This window comes from Molothrus ater, chromosome 5, assembly GCF_012460135.2.
Source record: "Molothrus ater isolate BHLD 08-10-18 breed brown headed cowbird chromosome 5, BPBGC_Mater_1.1, whole genome shotgun sequence".
NCBI lineage: Eukaryota > Metazoa > Chordata > Aves > Passeriformes > Icteridae > Molothrus > Molothrus ater.
Window position 1 is genome coordinate 71,461,026 of NC_050482.2, and position 19,798 is coordinate 71,480,823.

At 40.7% G+C, this 19,798-nt stretch overlaps 1 protein-coding gene across 1 annotated transcript; it reads left to right on the forward strand.

The window, feature by feature from the left end:
* Nucleotides 1-2,388: 2,388 nt before the first annotated feature.
* Nucleotides 2,389-15,635, forward strand: PYROXD1 (pyridine nucleotide-disulphide oxidoreductase domain 1). Its single transcript, XM_036401536.1, has 12 exons — nt 2,389-2,469; nt 3,880-3,960; nt 5,309-5,428; nt 6,564-6,692; nt 7,487-7,560; nt 8,173-8,333; nt 8,955-9,055; nt 9,876-10,005; nt 10,811-10,923; nt 12,014-12,136; nt 12,803-12,940; nt 13,337-15,635. The coding sequence occupies exons 1-12, from the start codon at nt 2,389-2,391 to the stop codon at nt 13,583-13,585; spliced, it is 1,500 nt and encodes a 499-aa protein (XP_036257429.1). The 3' UTR covers nt 13,586-15,635.
* Nucleotides 15,636-19,798: the final 4,163 nt, after the last annotated feature.

Consider the following 19,798-nt stretch of genomic DNA (forward strand, 5'->3'; position numbering starts at 1 on the left):
AAATTGAATTGAAACTTACCAAATCATCTTACCAAAGTCGAGAAGGTTCAAAGAGAGGAAGTTGTGCCATGAGGCTTCACTCAATTTCTCCTATGCCTGTGAACTTTCAGCTGAGAAATAAAGCATGAAAAATCTGCTCTGCCAGCAAGGACAGTTGAAGAGAAGAAGATATCTGGTTCAGGAATGCAGCAATAGCCAAAGCAAGGACTGAGTTTGGGAACCTGGGGAGGTTTTATGGTAATGGCTAAATTGCAGCATGCATGTAACACATCCAAATTGTAATATGCAAGCAACACAGCTGTAAAATTGTGTGTGCACACAAAGTTAGCAGTTATCACCCCTGTAACCTGAATAAATGATGTCCTTCTTAGCTCTAAATTGGTCTTAAGGAGTCTTACTCAACTAGTTTGCAGTGGATCTGGTGACAGTTCAAGCTGAGGTTTCCCTTAGCAGAGTCTCAGCTGTCTCTCATTCCATGAAGCCATTTCTTCACAGCACAGTAAAGCAGAAACAGCTGAAGCTTTTTGAAGAGTGCCTCACACCCAGCCAGAGCTGTTAAATGACAAAGGAGGTGTCAGGGTGCCTGGATTAGGGGATCACACCTGCCTCTGAGGAGGGACTCCAAAGGTCTGTGGGCTTTTATACTCTCACAAGCACCATGCAGGTCTTCCTCTTGACTCCTCTGCTCCTGCTCTTATTCTGGTACCACACCTTTTCTTGCCTCTCTGGTTTCTGTGATTGAAATGGCTCCTGAGGTATTAAAAGTCTTTTTTCTCCCAGCGTGGTGGCAGAAGAAGAAGTAGAGAGTCCTTGGTTCTGCTTTTCAAGGCTGTTTATTTTCTCTTATCTATTCCATTCTTTCTCTGACCTGCTGAGGTCTGTCCAGCAGGTCGGGTTGTGGCACAGTCCCTGCCCTTGGGGTGGTGTTGGCTTTTTATATTAAGAACTACGTGTACTTTATTTACAATAAATTTCCAATACCTATCGTCTATGTTAGACAGCCTGTCTCTAAACCAATCCAGAAGTGCCACCATCACAGCAGAAGATAGAGGGCAAGAAGAAGAAGGACAGGACGTGCCCAGATTCCTCCATCTTGCCTCTTGAACCCCCATTCTAAATCCCCAAAACTCTACTTTTTCACCCAGGGATAAATTCACTACCATTCTATTCAAACCCTTGTGGCTTGTAAATCTTCACACAAAGTTGGTAATTGTTTCCATGGGTTAAAATCAAAGGCACAGGTGTTTGTGACTCTGTGCCAAGGTGTCTGAGCCCCTGCCAGGGTCTGGAGTCCTCCAGGGCAGTCAGAGGAATGTCCTGGGTTCTGGTGATAAGAATGGGGAGTTTGCCCTCAACTCAAGCCCATAAAATGGCATTATAAAGGTTTTCCTCTTCCCTTTAAACTAGAAAATAACAATTCCCTATCAGCTGATACCCCTAAATCAGGGAAAAGACAGATTTTCCTTCAACTGATACCCTTAAAATCATGGTGAAGGGGATTTAAACACAGACAATAATGGAAAAGGAGATTTTTCCCTCAACACCTGTTTTCTCTGGGGTTACTGGGGTGCTCTAGGGAGGGACTGGGAAGGGACTGAAGGCACTTGGATAGGATTGGAAAGATGAAACTGAAAAGAGAAAGGAGAGCTTCCCTGCACCCCCACATGCTGCCCCACCTGCTCAGGTGTGCTGCTCCTTGTGCTGTGCTCTCCTGGGGCACAGGCATTGTCCTGACCCTCTTCATCCTCACTGACCACCCTGGACACTGATTCTCACAGGAATTTGACTCAATCCCACTCTAATTCTTAATAAACTGAACACACCTTGCTGCTGTTCATATTACATGTGAAGCTAATAAGGAAAAATGTGGGGATGAGGAAAAGTGGAATTTATAGGGATTTGTTTATATGGAATTGATAGGGGTTTATATAGAATTTGTAGGGATTCCTGGTACAGAGAGTGCTGGGATCGGACCTGGGGTATGGCGTGGGGGAAAATCCGGACTGGATTGCGTGGAATAGGGAATGGGGAGAAACCTGGACTGGATTTCACCAGAACACGGAATGGGGAAAAACCTGGGCTGGATTTCGCCAGAACACGGAATGTGATAAAACCCGGACCGGATTTCACCGGAGCACGGAATGGGTGAGGGGGGAAACCTGGACTGGATTACGGTTCGATCCCGGACTGCGTGCCTAAGACGGGCTCTGATCCCCGTACACAGACAGCAGCCACACGGTACAGAGATACCGAACGGGCGGGGAAAACCCGCTTCGGGGCGGCTGCACACGGGACCGCTCCAGCCCGCGGAGCAGAGGAAGTTGTGGCGCTCCCGCGCTCCGTAGGCCGGGCGGGGTGCAGCGGGGCCGGGCCGTGCCGGGCGGGGCGATGGCGGGGCCGGGCGGCGCGGTGCGGGGCCGCTTCGCTGTGGTGGGCGGCGGCATCGCGGGGGTCACCTGCGCCGAGAAGGTAACGGGGGTCGGGCTCTCCCTACCCTTCCCGCTCCCCGCCAGCCGAGAATTCTCCGCAGGGGTGCGGGAAGCTGCCCCAGCCCGGGGAGCCCCGGTGTGCCCGGCCCTCGGCGGCCCGGAGCTGCCGCCTGCCCGGTGAGAGCGGCCGGCGCTGACTTAGAGAGATAAACCCCCGAAGGACACGGCCATGGAAACAGATCTGCGCTGTAACTGCACAAATGTTCGCATGTGTTCAATAGTTCCGCGCTCTGTCCTACACCCCCCTAATCCCCGTTTCTTAAAAATTTTAATAATTTTTTTGTGTGTCCCCGGAGAAAACACGAGCCAAGCGCAGCCCCAGGGCAGCAGTGCTGTAATATAAGGATGTTTATCTGTGTACAAGTACCGCTCCAGAGGTTCAGAGCTGATAAGGTTATCTTGAAGCAATTTATGAAACGCTTTGTAAAGAGAGTGAGTTACTCGTAACTGCAGAGAGCAGGCTCTCTGTGCCCTGGCCCAGAGCTCAGGGGTTCGGGATCCCTGCAGGAAATATTCTAAGGGATTGTGCTACAGCCCAGCTGGAGGCTGCTGTGATGTGCTCCTTTTAATTAACACTGCTCCGTTTTTATAGGCTCCGTGTTTTAGAGCTGTGTACCTCATCCAGCTCTATGTGACCCCAAGCTCTAAAAAGAAATTAATCTGTCACTTGGTCTCAAGGATTACTGGTTTTAAAATAACAGTAACTGGAGATAATTTTGCACCTGTGGAATGAAATTATGTGGGTATTAGTTGGATGAGGAATATTTTATCTCTTAGGGCTGCAGAGCAGCATACAGACTGTGTTTTGGAGGCAGTGTTCTCTGGTAATGTCAGGGTCCCTCTGCTTGGCATCCCTTCCACCACACAGCACCACTTGTCTTGGTCTGTGTCACCTTGCTGAGCAAGGCACATTTAAAATGGGAGTTCTTCCCTTTGGCTTGGGGCTTTATAAGTCTTGCATTGCTTAATAGCACCCTGAAAATGATCAGTTTACTAAATAGGGTATAAAATATCCAGGAGAAATCAGCATTTCCTCAGTGCAAATGAAACCTGTAAGCAATTAGTCACTGCTGAGCAGTAAAAAAATGTGTATCCACCAAGTGGGTGTGTCCAGAGATCCCATGATCACAGTCTGATCCATCAGACGGCCTTTGGAATATTGTGACAATAGTCCTTTACCCTGTGGCTGCAGTTCTTGAAGGTATATTTATATGGGATTGAAAGAAATGTTGTGTCTCCAAATTCTCTTCAGCCCTTATCCTTCTGTTATCCTCAAGTAGTGTTTCTACAAAACCAAAGTCATGTATTAAGACATACTGCTTGTCACCAGTAGTTTTATTGTGTTCAAGTCTGATGACAACTCTCATCACGGTTTCTGTTTCTCTACAAGCTGGCTGCAGAATTCCCATCAGAAGACATTTTCTTAGTGACAGCTTCCCCAGTTATCAAAGCTGTAACTAATTTCAAGCAGGTAAGAGAGACTTAATTTTTCTTATAGTGAGACGTGTTCAAAGTTTATTTGTGCAGGTAATTTAGAACCCAGTGGTGAAGATGCTCGTGACTTTGAGCTTGTTTTCATATTAGCATGATTGCAGTGGTGTTCGTAAGACTGACTATTTTAAAATTATCAGTAATTGTGAATATATTCACACCACTCAGGCAAAAGTTAAACCAAGTACTTACAGGACTGAAGTGTGTTTAGAGTTACTGAAGCTTTATTTCACCGCTTTATTAGTGAGTGACCTCTTTGAAGCACTGGAATGGTACCATAGTCTTGATCATGTTAGAATTTGGGGCAGAAACAGAAAAAAAAGGGATAACCTTCTGGGGAATTGCTTTGAGCTTTGTCTACTCCAGCAGCCACTGATTCAGTAACATCTTTCCTGCTGGTTTGAAAAAGAAAATCAAATGCATGCATGAATTCAGATTTGTGGCTAGTGGGGTGATGAAGCCAAGTCTGAGAGCTCTCTGTGAGATTGTTGGAGTAACACCCAACTACAGAATGCTTTCTGAAAGTGCTGAGTGTCCAGCAAAGACATCTGCACAGTGCAGAGATGTAAAGTCTGTAATTCACATCAGTGGAAATTTACATAGCTGAAGAATAAGGGAATAGCTAAGCACTCTTGGAATGCAGCAGAATCTGAGTTTAGGACATGAGCATCTTAATTTCTCTCTGAATTGCAAGCATGGTGTGGCTTCTGGTTCCTAGCTGTGTTCCAAACTCTGAATATTCAATAAAGTAGCAGGCCCGGAGGTTTCCATGCAGCCACTCTCTTTTGGAAAAAAACACAAAATTGTCATCATCATTTGAACGTTTTTCAAACTCTGACTTGCCTCTTTGGGATTTTTATTTTGTGTTTGTCTTCTATTTGATGTTGTCCATTTCCCCCGAGGTCTCTGAAATATCAGGTAGTGGCTCTGGATGAGTTATTTTAGCAAAGTTACAAAAAGAAAAACCAGGATTTTAACACTACTTCTCATAAATGAAAAAGCAGTTTTAACAACTCTGAAAATAGATTTCTTTATGGAATAAAACATTGTAGCAGTTAGAGCAACTGCCAGAGTTTTCCATTTTTGCTTAATCTCTGTCTTTAGGATTAACATGTAGTACTTTGACTCTTCAACCAGGAACAGGCATGAAAAGATTCTGTATGGAAAAAGAAACTTCTGGCAGTTATGTGGTAACCCATTTTCAGATAATATGGGCTTTATGTTGTGACTTTTTTACTATAAATGAACACAGCACCTTCTGTCAAAAGCTTTAGAAGAAGAGATGGATAAATGATCTGTATTTTTAAATACCTCTCTTTCTCCTACAGGTCTCCAAAACACTTGAGGAATTTGATGTTGAAGAGCAACCAAGTTCCCTATTAGAAAAACGATATCCCAATATTAGAGTTATACAGTCTGGAGTGAAACAGTTGAAAAGTGATGAACATGTAAGCTAAGGTTTTCTTTTTTATTTGTTTTTTTTTTTTTTTTTTTCAAATTATGTATATAAAAAGTAATTTAAGAAGTAGCTGAATGTTTTGGATGAGAAATTTTGTTCAAGAACATTTTGGTTATTGAATTCATAAGTTACCAAAATTACAAGAAAATATTTCCTAATTCTGTTTTCACTTGCTGCTTAACACTTTTTCTAGTAGAAAATATATACAGAGGACAAAATAAATCTTGAAAGAAACAACATTTCCACCTTTTCTTCCTCCTGTTTAGCAGGAAATACGTTGCAAATACAAGCAATGGACAGCATGTACACAGCCTTGTTAGCTCTGTGTCAACATGTTATTTTCACTTCAGCATGTATGAGAACTCACAATCACATCCCAGACTGGTTTTGCTCACTTTTAAGGTTTGGAGATGTAATTCCAGGTGGATTCTGTTAACATTCTGAATCCAGTGGTTTTCTTACATCATTACTAGAATAGTGTTTTAATATAGGTCTTGGTGGAAACAGATGATTAACCTATGTGGATTTGGAGGCTCTTTTGCCCAAAATCGCTTTAAACTATGCAGCTTCTAGTTTGTAGAACAACAAATAATGTCATAAAATGATAAAATTTAAGGTCTTCTTTCTCAAAGTGATGTAGTTTATTGAGTGCCTCCACTTTTTCTCCAGCAAAGAACAGATTTGCAGTATTTCTAAACTGTGTCCTATCCTGTGCCTGGTTAACTTAGAGCTACTGCTGCTGAAATGTTTGAATGAGATTCTTGATCGCTGATGTCCAGCAGTGCATAGTTCTGTTCCTGGGGCCTGAGGGACATTTGTCAGATAGAAAACACAGAACTTTTTTGGCACAGCCAGTGAGTACCAAGTGCCACCAAGTGGTTGATTTTGCTTTGAGTGCACTGTCTGCACTTCCCATTTTATTGGTCACTTATTTGTGGTGGGTGTGGTGGCAATAAATGACACACAATCAGGAACAGTATGAAGCCTTGTTCCTTCAGAAGCCCCTTACAGCTTTTCATATCTGCTAATTACTGTGACATTAAGGAAAGATGTCTCTTAGATGTCTTCATTTACATGAATTCTCTAAGATGAATTGTTTTTTCTTTTATCTTCATTGTTAACAGAAAATTTACACTGAAGATGGGAAAGAATACATATATGAAAAGCTTTGTCTATGTGCTGGAGCCAAACCAAAATTAATTGTTGAGGGGAACCCGTATGTGTTAGGAATCCGGGACACTGACAGTGCACAGGTAAATGTGTTTGGGACTTCAAAATGTGCAATATATTCCTGCATCTGGTGCAAAATACCAGAATTCTTGTGGAGTGAAATGGAGAAACAGAAAATAACATTTGCTATTATATATTCTTAATTAAGAACATTTTCACTAGCAGAAAAACAGCCTTATGAGGCCACTGAATTAATTACCCTCTATATTTGTTAAGTTTATAGATGGCTCATACACATTATTTCTAACATGATAATGTGGAATAAACGATACTTTTTTCACCCTCCAGGCAGAATCCAATTGGAAAAGATAAAGAAATTTCCTTGGGAAGGTGTGTGTGGTTCCTGGTACAAGGGCTGCTTCGTGCAGTGGAAAGCTACTGAAGGAATGACTTTTTTATTCTCTTGCAGTTCTACTGTAGCTTCTCCTCTTTGAACAGAAAAGAGTTAGAAATAGTCAGAGTTTTCATCTGAGAAATGACAATAGACTAAAAATTCAGCTTGGAAGGCAAAGGTGAAGTTTCACTGCTACAGGTCTTCAGAATTACAGGAGGCAGGGTGAGCACTGCTAACATGGAGCTGCCATTCATCAAATGAAGCTGGACCTTGATAAAAAAAGGAGTTACATTTTCAAAGAATCTGAAGTGAAACTGAAATTGTTGTTAATTACAACAGTTTCTCTCACAGGTCTCAGCCTAGCTGGATGTGTATCAATAGTCTGAGAAAATCAAGACTAAGAGCAAGAAAATACTTAAAAGGATATAGTTGATCAGTGGCAGGGAACATGCTCTAATTGACATTTTTCCTTTCTTAATGCAGGCTTTTCAGAAGAATTTGGCTCAAGCTGAGAGAATAGTGGTGGTAGGAAATGGTGGGATTGCCCTTGAATTAGTGTAAGTGAACCAAAAAGACATAATCAAAGAAAGTCTTTAACAATGCAATGCTAAATCCAGTGTACATGAGTTTGGGAGAAGGTTGACTTATAAAATTTTATCTCTTAAAGAGATATGCTCTTAAAGAGCATTTAGAAGCAAAACTGATTACAGGGTTTTTTTTTTGCAACATAGTGGTTTTTACTGACGCATAAAATTAGGAAAGTTCCAGAAGAAGCTTTGACACATAGATATCAGGAATATTCAGTTCATGTTCCACATAGTGCAAGCAAGATCCAAATGCTTGTTTTTAACAGTGGGAATCTGGCAGAAATGCACTTCTTTTTCATTATGGGGAGCAGGAAATACTAATTACTAGTATTACAAATTAGATCTGCCCCCTACCCCAATTCAGTCAGGGTTGTGTTGGTGAAAAATTATGACTTGTCAGGTTGAAGAGATCTTTTTTATGGGTTCCTTATGTAAATATTTAGAAGTGGATTTGATAGGTTGGAAAGTCTTAGATCCCCTGGTTCTGGCTTCTGGAAGGAAACTTGACACACTTCTGCTTGTGCTGCTTACAGATCCTTTTCAGGCAGTCTGTCACTTTATCCCTTGTTAAAATGCCCACAGGTATGAAATTCAAGGCTGTGAAGTAATCTGGGCTATCAAAGACAAAGCCATTGGGAACACTTTCTTTGATGCAGGAGCAGCTGAATTCCTCCTTCCCAAGCTCACTGTTGAAAGCCAAGAGACTCCCATCGAGTGTAAAAGAACCAAGTACACAGTGGAAGGTATGGGGTTCAGCTTGCTGACACTGCAGCAGCAGCATTTCATATTAAAGGTAGTCTTAAAATCAGTCAATTTAGCAGCTTGGAATAAGGCTTACTGCTGTCATTAATGAGATTTCCTCCTTCAAAAACTGAGAGCAAAAATGCAACGTAAAAACCCATCCCACATTTATGTAGACAGAATGTAATACAGCTTCTTGTGAGCTGTAAAAAAGTGCTGACCTTTGTGCCAAATCTATGCTCGTTCCCTGCTTTCTTTCTGCTGAAGAACTTGTTCTATTTTTTGTAATGTTTTGATGTGAACTCACCATTCCATAGGGAGGAGCTGTCACATAATGAGATATTGGAGGGGCAGGTGAAACCACACAGAACATTATTACAGGTGGAGTGAAAGTGCAGTCTCAGAAACAGCAATTAACTAGCACTGCATGAACAAACATCACACAAACATATGGAGGACCAAAGTCAGGACAAAAAGAAGAGCATGGTTCTAGACATCAGGCAGGAAGAATAAGGATATTACCCCAGATGGCATTTTTCTGTTAATTGAGAATCCTTGTTCTGGATTCTGAGGACGAGGAAGGATGCACACTAAATCTGATATACTCCATGTCTTTGCTTCAGGAAGTGAGGAGAAAGTAAGACCTCCGGGAGCATCTGACAAGCTGGGCAGTGCCTTGGGCCCTGACTGGCATGAGGGCTTACACCTTAAAGGAACTAAGGAGGTATGGGCAAAACCTTGCTGCAAGGTTTATTTGGGTGTTGTGGGCATGAGAACTGGGAAGAGTTCCATGTTTGCAATAAAGCAAAAATCCTCACATTTAATTTTTTTTTTCATTTATGAATTCCTGAGCTGTTAGGTGTTTGCATCTGTTTTGCATTTATAAAATGACCTGTCAAGAGTGATCAGTCAAAGACCAGCTAAAGGATGTTTAGGATATTCAGCAGCTTAATCAGTGGGCGTTTGGCTGTTGAAGGTTGTGGAACTGTATTTGTGTAGTGGAGAATAAAAAAAGGTCCAAATTCACAAAACAATTTAGAGAAACAGGTAACTTTCCTGTTCTGGCTTGAGCTCAGAATATGGTTGAAATGTGGGTTGATGGTACAGAGTATTTTTTCTTTTTACAGTGTTTAGAACATGAACTTATTATTGTTACCAAAATTTAATTAATGATAGAAAAAAAAAGGATTTGCAATCCTGAAAGACAAAAAAATGAGTTTACTTTATTCTGTTTTGATAAGGTTTGAACTCTCTTTCTGTAAGCTTAGGGGAACCTGAATATGTTTTCTGGCATGCCAGAAGAATCTAATTGTTATGAACTTTCAAGAAATGTGAGTTACCTGCTGAAAAAGCAGCTAAATTGCCATTGGCTATGGTTAGAGCTGTGCCAAAATGAGGAAAGTGTGGGAATCCAGGTAATGGGCTGGGATATATGGTGGAGGGTTTTCCACTTCAGTAATATCAATGTAGGTGAAGATATCCTTGCTATTATCATTCTTGTGATCACTAATCATTATGTTTATAATTCTGTCTATTTTTTTTAGTTTTCTCACAAAGTACATATTGAAATCCTGTGTGAAGTAAAGAAAATACACTTACAGCAAGAATTTATCCAACTGCAGCAGACTTCCTTGACTTTTCCTAAAGGAGAGAAAAATGTAGAAGCAGATGAGGGTGAGTGCCAGTGCTGGTAAGACCTTGAAGATAAATCTGTGCTGGAGCATGTTTGCTGTTGGAAAAATAAATCTTTTTTTCTCTATGATTTGAGGTCTGGCAGTTTACAGTAATCAAATTGATGGGCTGCAATTAAATTATAAAATCTTATGGGTCAGACACTTTTTTCCACAAAGTAACCAAAATCATGTGTGCATAATATTCCATCCTAACACAATCCATTAAATATTTTAATAGTTGAGTTGAAACAGGAGGAAAAAAACCACCAACATTTTGTATCAAAACTGAAGTAAACCTTCCAAGTAGAGGAAAATATCCCTTTTTAAAAAATTAATAATTATGCCTATAATTTCCACCTAATTAAAATGAATATTTTTAATACTATTTTAGTAATCAGTTTCTTTCAGCACAAGTCAAATCTGTGCTGTTCTTTTTGCTTTTGAGGCACTTCTGTGCATCTGTAAATTTCTACATAAAAGAATATTTGGCAGTTGCATAGTTGAGAGAACATCCCACAGGACACAGAGGGCTTTAATTTAGGAAAATTCTGAAGGAAGTTATTAGTAGGAGTTGGAGCTGAGATCCAAAATAGTTTTTTTCTCTAGTTCTGAGCAATGGTAAGAAAAGTTACAGGTAATCTCTGATAGTTTTTTCCTTTTTATTTTTATTTCTAACCTTTCTTTACCTATTCACTTACCTCAAAGGTTTTATGGTTTTTTTTCTTTCATATCTTATGATAAAGACATAATTAATAAAATAACTTCTGTTGGTTACATTCTCAGGGCAAAATTTTCTCCTTTTTCAGTGCTGTGGCCTGTATATGTGGAATTAACTAATGGAAAAATTTATGGATGCAATTTCATTGTCAGTGCAACTGGAGTTGTGCCAAATGTTGAACCATTTCTTGATGGCAATAATGTAAGTATACCAATTTCTTCTGGAGCTTTTCAAGTAAGGTTAAAGAAACCTTTTGAGCTGTTTTATGCTTCTGTTCTGACATGGATTGCTAAAGATTTAAATACTGTGTACCATCTCAAAATAAGGCAGGGTATGTTGATACTGAGATATCCAACATGATACAAGTGTATTTGATTTGTGGTCTTGGTTTATTATGTTGTTCCCCAGGTGTTTATATACAGTACATATGCAGTATTAAGCCTAACCAAAGAGAAAAAATCATCTGTATAATTGGCTAATGTGGCAAAAATATAGAATAATTTCCATGTTAGTTCTGTACCATAATCTTACCTTATTAATCTTGACATTTGCTCCTGGAAAGGAAGCAACTATTTCCAGTACTTTCTCTCTGAGACACTGAGCTGTCACAGTGCTCATGTTCATTGAGGGAAGTCAGCACCCAAATGTGGATGGTGATTCTAGAGCTCATAACTGCTATGGGCATTTCCAACCTCAGGATCATTTTGTTTCTGTGTTCGGTGCCTGCTCAGCAACAACTAAAACATCCCTGGGTTGTTAACCTTGATCACAAATCCAACAAATAGTCCCATACAAGCTACTACCAAAAAATAATCCCAGACAAAACCAGGATGTTGTGGTATTTGGGTTAAGTGGTGCCATCTGATTATGAGGTAAAAGGCTGTGCTCTGGTTAAAGAAGGAAATGCTGAAAACATAGATCTGATGTTGAGCCATGAGATATTTCCAGGCCTATGCTGTAAGCTTAGATCAGGAATTAAGTTTTTGCAATGATATTTTCTTGCCTTGGCAAAAATACAAAGTGATCTCTTAAGACTGGGTGTCCCTGTAACACACAGTGTGATTTGGAATTTGGCAAGCCCTGTGACTTCTCTGCCTAGGTATCAGTAATAGTCCTTTAAAAACCTGTGCTGTGCTCCAGAAATAATAATAACAACAGTAATGCTTTGTACCTTCAGTGGAGCTCTTGCCACTCAGCACAGTCTCATTGGTAAATAATGAACCAACAGCTGATTGTTAAGGGGGAGGGAGTTGGATGCCTGGTTTCATTGCTGATGTGTAAACCCCTTCAGTTTGCTGTGGGAGAGGATGGAGGACTGAAGGTGGACAAGCACATGCACACATCACTGCCAGATGTGTTTGCAGCTGGAGATATCTGCACAGCAGCCTGGGAGCCGAGCCCTGTGTGGCACCAGGTATGTCCTGGCACAGGAGTTACACACCAGTGCTCACACCAAGGAGGGACAGGTTAACAGAGGATTGTCACTGATAGATTTTCTGAAGAACCCCTTTGCTAGGATTTTTCTCCTGAGAAGCCTCAGAAAAGAAATATAAACAATAACTATCTGATGGCTGTGGAATGTGGTCTGGAGATGGTTTACCAACGGGTGCATCTTTGATTGGTTGCATGTGAATTGTTTTTAATTAATGGCCAGTGGCAGCCATCTGTGTCAGACACTGAGTCTGTGATGATATTTTATTATTCATTCGTTTCTAACTTTCTGATGTCTCCTTTCTTCTATTCTTTAGTATAGTTTTAGTATATAGTTTTCTTTTAATATAATATATATCATAAAATAATAAATCAGCTTTCTGAAATGTGGAGTCAGGATTCTCATCTCTTCCCTCATCCTGGGGACCCTCAAACACCCCCACATTTGGTGACCCTGAGTGAGTGACACCCCACAGTGGATAAGCCTGGGGGTTTGGTGGCTGAGTTCTGTGGAGGTGGCTGGAAATGAGCTGGCTGGCCCCTCTGAGTATTAACAGCACAAAGTGTGCTCTGAGTACTCACTGCAGAGAGTGTGCTCATGGCACAGGGATGGCCTCCTGACTTCAATCTTCCCAATTTTCTCTTGCAGATGAGGCTTTGGACCCAGGCTCGGCAGATGGGATGGTATGCAGCAAAGTGCATGGCAGCAGAAGCTTTAGGGGAGTCTATTGATGTGGATTTCAGCTTTGAACTCTTTGCTCACATTACAAAATTTTTCAATTACAAGGTCAGTACAGTCTGATAGTTGTAAACCACTGAGTAACACATACTGCTTGCTTGTATTCACTTGCTGACAGTGAGCAGGTGCATTAATATTGAGAAAACAGGTTTCTTTATATAGTAATTAATCCTAGCTTATTTTCTCAGTTTGTGCTAATGTGTATGATATTTCATGGGGAAGATTTTTGAGTCCATTGTGTGTATTTGTGCTAATGTGTATGATATTTTAAGGGGAAGATTTTTCAGTCCATTGTGTGTTTGCAAGCCAGTGATGGGGGGAGGGACCCTAGGGATGAATACTTCCCTGTTTGCATCACTTTTGAGGCCAAGAACTGTTAGCAGCAGAAATGCTAAAAGCCACTGCAGTGTTGTTATGAGAGCTTTTCCCTTCTCCTTCTGCTAGGTGGTGGTTTTGGGGAAGTACAACGCTCAGGGCCTCGGCTCAGAGCACGAGCTGATGCTGAGGTGTACCAAGGGCCACGAGTACATCAAAGTGGTGATGCAGAACGGCCGAATGATGGGAGCTGTGCTCATCGGTGAAACGGACTTGGAAGAAACCTTTGAAAACTTAATTTTAAATCAAATGGATCTTTCAGCCTATGGTGAAGATCTCCTAAATCCAGATATTGACATAGAAGATTATTTTGATTGAACAATACCCCATTCCCATTTTCTATGAAGCTTTGAGAGCAAGTCATACATCTTAGAAAACCATTTTCTCAGGACTGGGGATAAATGCAATCCTCTATTAAGATTTTGGGTTGATCATGCCAAAATACTGACTGGTTACTGCCACAGGTACCAGCTAATGGTGCAATCTCTGTCGAGCTGGCTCAGATGAACAGAGAACAGTTTCAGGGCACAGGGTGCTCAGAGCTCTTGCTACCTGGAATGTAGGTTGCAAATACATGGCCTTACTCCATTTCCCCCCCCCCCCATAAGTTTACTTCTGAAATAAAAGTATTTTCTACTCAGTTAAGTACAGAATACAAGCTTTGCACAATGAAAGCCAGGATGAGATGTCAGTTGAGAGCAGCTTTTGAACTCCTTGTCCCTTCACCTGTCCAGGCGTTGGAGTGGAGCTGCACTGTACTGGATAGTGCCAGCCCTGGACAGCAGTTGTTTCATCCTGGCTTTTCATTTTGTTCTACAGTAGCTGCCTGAGAGTTCCTATTTATTTTGGATCAAATTCGGAACAATGTATTGTGCTCAATGCAAAGCTGGCAGTACATATTGAGACTTGTCCCAGACAAGTCACTTAATGTTTTTCAGGAGAATGACTGTTTTTAACTAAATTTTCAATTTTTGGCAAAGGTCTCAGCTAAAGGAGGGGTGAAGAACTATAGGCTTTATTCACTGTCACAATTTTACCAGAAAAATAAAGATGAAGAGCATGTTCTTCATGATATTATTTTTATATTTGTTATAAGTGTAAGGGAAAAGAACTAAAATGCAACCACCCAGAACTTGCATTTATTCATGAAACTGAACATGTCTTTCTGATCTTTGGCTGCTAAGATGTTAAAAGTAAGAAAACAAAATTGAATCTAGCAGTCAGCATATGTGCTTGAGAATGCTTGCAGTAGCTGTTGAGTGTTTCCTAGGCTGGCAGGTTGTCTTGTTTGTAAACTTCAATTGAGGTACTTCTGCCAAGCACAGAAGTCATAAATTTCTATTTGAATAACAACCTAGAGAAGTCCGATTTGAAGAACAACAGACATATTTCAAAGGGATAAGTACACATAATCACTCATAAATACATACAGTATTTCACTCCCACGTGCCACAGTGGGAGTGGGGACACATGTCCCTACTCAGAACTGCAGAGGTGGCAGTGCCCATGTGGGCTGCAACAAGCAGCCCTGGCACAGCAGCAGCTCTGAGCCAGCCAGGGCTCCAGAGGAAGGATGCTGGAGCACCCCAGTCTCCAGCTGTCTGATGTCACTCCCCGGGGCTGGTGACAGCAGCTGCCCTGTCTGCAGTGGGGTCACTGGGGAAGAGGAGAGTCACCTGCACAGCAGGCAGAAGAACAGGAGCTGACAGGGTCTTCATGCTGAGCTAATGACCACCAAGTCCTGTGCTGCAAAGGAGAGAAACCTCAAGAGGATTCTCAGGGGAGCAGTGGGTGGAGAGTCCCACAGGAAGGAAGCCTGGAAACCTCTGCACCTCTGGCAGTCCTTTCCAGACTGCATGAACCTGCCACAGTGCCTACACTTCCAAAAGAGTTAAAAAGGCAACATGGTCATCATAGAGGTTTTGTAATCATTGCTGTATCCTAAGATATGCACCAATTATTTTGATAAGAAACACGTTTTCCTCTTCTATTAGCCTTCTAGATTTGACAGTTTTTAAAGATATTTGTTCCCTGTTCAGTGTTTATTAAATAAAAATACCATTACTAAAGCACAAACTGAACTTACACACTGCACTGTCCATGGAGCAGCAACCATGATTAGATCCTAAATGTAGTCTGTGACACTCAGTCAATAACTACTGGTTGGTCATATGCACCTGCCTGAAGCTTAGGCTTCTTTGTTTTTAAGTTATGACCACAGCTGGGCCCTTTATGTTCCTGTGATTTCTTCACGCCTGAATCTTGAACAGTCTTTGATCCAGCCTGGGCATTTTCTCTGCTTCCTTTTGAAACTGAAGATTGAGATGGTTTAGACCTGAATGATTAAAGAGTTCAATTAAAATTCTAACATTGGTTTTCTCTTTTTTCCATGTTCCCACACAAGAGAGAAGATATTTATGAGGTTATGATATTTATGATGTATGTACATACACATATACACACATACACATATATATATATGCACATATACATGTGCTCTATCACAATCCAAACACTTCAGGATGTTGAATCTTGAAATTCTGTGGTAGGAGGCTGGCAAGTGCCTACAATTAGAATATTTTTGATATTCTCACGTTTCACTGACCATAAGAGTTAAGATCAATATTTTCAATGTCTTTAAAAATGAAATATTATTTCATGTCAAAATATTGCCAGAAACTTATCAAAATGAAAAGGGTATGTTAGGTTAAGCATAGAGACTAGACTAGCTTTTTTTCTGCATTTTTGCTTCTGACATTGTTTGGAAAGTGTGTTGTTTGCACTACTAGTAACTGAAATGCAATTTGAGGAGGATAGAATTACTACAAAACATGTTTTGAGCAGATACCAAATGATTAAATTAAGCTCTAATGGAGAAGAGACCTATATATGGCAAATCGGAACAGATGTAAATACTTTAGGAACACTTTTGCTGTTTGTTATCCCCTCCATGGTGATGACGTGTCCCTTGTTTTTCAGCAGCCGGGCTTTGGGTCCCACTTTCAGGTGTGATATTGTAGCAAAGGCTATGAAGCTGAAATCCTCCCTGCATGAATGCAGTCACTGTTACAGGGGAAGGTTGGAGATGGAGACCAGAATATGCAGGGGGAAAAAAAAAATCATAGCATCATTAGGTTAGAAAAGACTCCCAAGATCATCAAGTCCAACCAACAACCCAACACTGTCACCAAACCATGTCCTCAGGTGCCACATCTGCACGTTGTGTGAACAGACCCAGGAATGGTGACTCCACCACTTCCCTTCTCAACAGCTCTTTCCGTAAGGACAGAGACACATTAACCCTTCTGATGGATGTTCCAGAGAGCAGCTTCATTCTGCTTAATCTATTCAAGTAGACAGTCAGGTGACTTAGAGCTATTCCATACAAATTAACAGTTACTTAACATAATTCAGTTTGTGGACCTTGACACACACAAAAACACTCAGATGCACACTTGTCACTTGAAACACATGGATGAAAATGAGGAAAAAAAGATGTAATGTCATCTGCTCACCCTCTTAATAATATTTAAAAAGCTGTACAGAGAGATGCAAAGAAAAATTAAGTCAAAAAAAGGAATTAGATATTTGTAGATATTCTTAAATTTAGAAATTATTTGAGAAGACAAAACACATAGCACATGGATAGCTCACAGAGGCAGCACTGGTGTTGGTTCCACTATGCTTTCTTAAAATTTCTGAGTACCACCTTGCACATTAGCCAGTCTTTCCTGACTTAGACATCGTGTGCACAACCCTGTTTGCTCTCCTTATCCATGGAATGTGAATGAGAGCTGTATGAGCTGCAGACTTCTCCAAAATTAATCCTGCTGCAGATTTAAACATTATACCTGAATACAGAAGACCCCAGGTTTTTTAAATTGCACAAGATGCAGCATTTCAACTGTTCCTGACACTTTTGAAAAGGAAATATAGCAATACTTGAAGGGTTTTAAAGAATACATTAAATGCATCTGAAATGAAAACAAGACTACAGAATGTATCCATTAATGTTATACCAAAGTAACAAGAGAGCAAGGTAAGATGACTACTAAATATTAAAAAACCAAAACAAAGAAAACAAAATAGTTATCTTACATACTTCAGATACTGCTGCAGCAGTAAATGAGATTAACAAGAACAAAAAAACCCAAAACACTGCAAAACGTTTTTGGGGGTGGAGTTTGGACATAACAGGTATTTAATGCTGCTAAACATTGATCAATCCTTAAAATTTCCTGTTCCAGACTCCACATCCTACTTGTATTTCTGAAATTCATACAATGATTAAACATCATCTAGAGACAATCTGAGCAATTCACACATCCCAGGTGCTGTACAAAATAAAAAAATTAAAATTGTATATCAAATCTGTATCATGTTATTCTCGTAAGCCACAGATTTGATAGAAAATCAAGTATTTAAAAAAATGCTGAGTGGAGGTCTAGATAGGCAGTTATTCTTTGTTACATGCACTAGAGGCCTGGTCATGAATGCCCAGGTGGCTACTAATCTGTTGCGCTATTTTGGAAATGAAGTGTGATCCTCTCATCGAGGATATTGTGGCTGGAACTCTGAAGCATGGTATTATTTCTTGTAATTATACTCTGGTCACTTCTCGAGCTTTGACAGTTCTGGTGGGGAATGCTTCTGGCCACCTTGAAAATGTATTTGTCAATACCACTAAATACTGATAACCCCCTTTCCTTGGGAGTTCTGAAAAGTCAATTTGCTGCTGCTGTCCAGCCCGTGGTCTCTCCCGGTCTGACCGAGTTTCGGCCTGGGGGTATTTTTGGGGTTAGTCTGGAGGCGAGGATCACGCTGTCGGTTTACCTGAGTAACAGTGGCATATAAATTCCTGGCAACGATTCTTTCAATCAGATATGTGTTCTAGAAAGCCTGTAGAAACTACTACTTAAAAGTCAACACTTCATTTCAATGCACTCTGTATCACTGGCAGCCTTGGTCATTCTGGGAAAGGAGCCACACTTTATAAAAGCTTTTAACTAGTTAGGCCCTAGTGTGTTTTCTAGTGCTCCTCCTTCGCTAGTGACCACAAAAATGGGAAGGGATTACCAGCCCCCTTTCAATGGTAGCCCACACCTTGTGGTTGCATGTCTCTTTTGATTAGTATTATTATATTCTGGCTCACTTTCAAGGGAAATCTGTCCATAATTACCTCACCTTTTGCTGCTTTCTTTGCCTCTCCATCTGCCAGCTCATTTAATGCAAAAATTTTCTGGCTGGCTTTGTGGATAGGGAGGCAAAAGAAGGCATCTTTCAGGTTTAAAACAGTAAACCAGGTTAGCTCAGGTGTTAAAGAAGTTAGTAAAGTATATGGATTTGCTACCACAGGGTATAAATTCTTTGTTATCTTATTAACAGCCCTCAATCTGGTACTATCAATTATTGGGCTGATTTCTTCTTTGTTTTCTTTTGCGGGGGGTACTGCGTAATTCTCACTGGTTCTGTTCCCTTTTTAAGCTTGATTACTGGGGGGGGGGGGGGCATTCTTCACCTCCTTTGGTATAGCAGAGGCCTATACCCCTAAAAATACTTATTTACTTATTCTAATATCTCTTTACTAATTTCCTTCTTCATTTCAATGGCTGTTAATGTTAATCCTAACATTTTTATAGCATTTGCCTCCAGAGTTTTATATAATTTGCCTCCAGTAGTTTTGAAAAATGTTTAGCCTGGAAGATACAATAGACACGTGATTTCCTATCTCAGGGAGTGTCACCCTTAAGACTTACATATCACAGGATCATAAAGATGACAATGTATATAAGAATATTTCTGTTCAGACATCAAAACTGAGGAGATGGGCGCCATCCCTATGTACTTCATATCTAAATTATCTCCTCTTTATCTAAATCAAAGTCTTACTTTTTTTTCATTTTCTCCTGAGCAGTTACAAAGAAATCATATATTAGATTGATCTAAAGGAGTAATAGTGATGTTTTTATAGACAGGTTCCTACTGACTATTACTTGTTTCCTGAAACCACTGACCCGTACAGGTGAAAATACAAGTGTACAAATGATGCAAGTTGATGGGGGGATAGAGGACGCTGACCATTGCCACCTGTGATTCCATAGCTCTCAGAACCTCTGGAGAGTCTGAATTAGTACCTAAGTGACAGACCCAGATCCTCCTGGTAGAGAGGCCCAGAATTGCTCTGTTCTTCTTCCCCATATATAATTCTCCTGTAATTCTTTATGGGAAATCTTCTTCTCATACAATTCTGTGTTGTATCCTTGAGCAAAGATTGCTCTGTAACTTCCTGTAGGGGGATACAGTATGGGTAAATGAAGGTGTTATAGAATGTAATCTTATCCCCTAAAGAGTTGCAGCTGAACCAATTACTAAAGATTAGGAGCAGGCTTGATCTTAACAGGCCACACCTGTAGCCAATAAGAACAAGTGGTATAAAAGAGTGGATTGGTAGACTCTGGAGTCAGATGGCTACTGCAAGGACCAAGAAGAGTCAGTGCTCCGAGGAGCTCCCTGGGGGAGACATTAGGCTCT

Coding starts and splice junctions, on each gene's coding strand:
- PYROXD1 (XM_036401536.1), top strand. CDS start 2,389: ATGGCGGGGCCGGGCGGCGCGGTGCGGGGCCGCTTCGCTGTGGTGGGC. Junction 5,429..6,563: donor AGTTGAAAAGTGATGAACAT/GTAAGCTAAGGT, acceptor CATTGTTAACAG/AAAATTTACACTGAAGATGG. Junction 7,561..8,172: donor GGGATTGCCCTTGAATTAGT/GTAAGTGAACCA, acceptor AAATGCCCACAG/GTATGAAATTCAAGGCTGTG.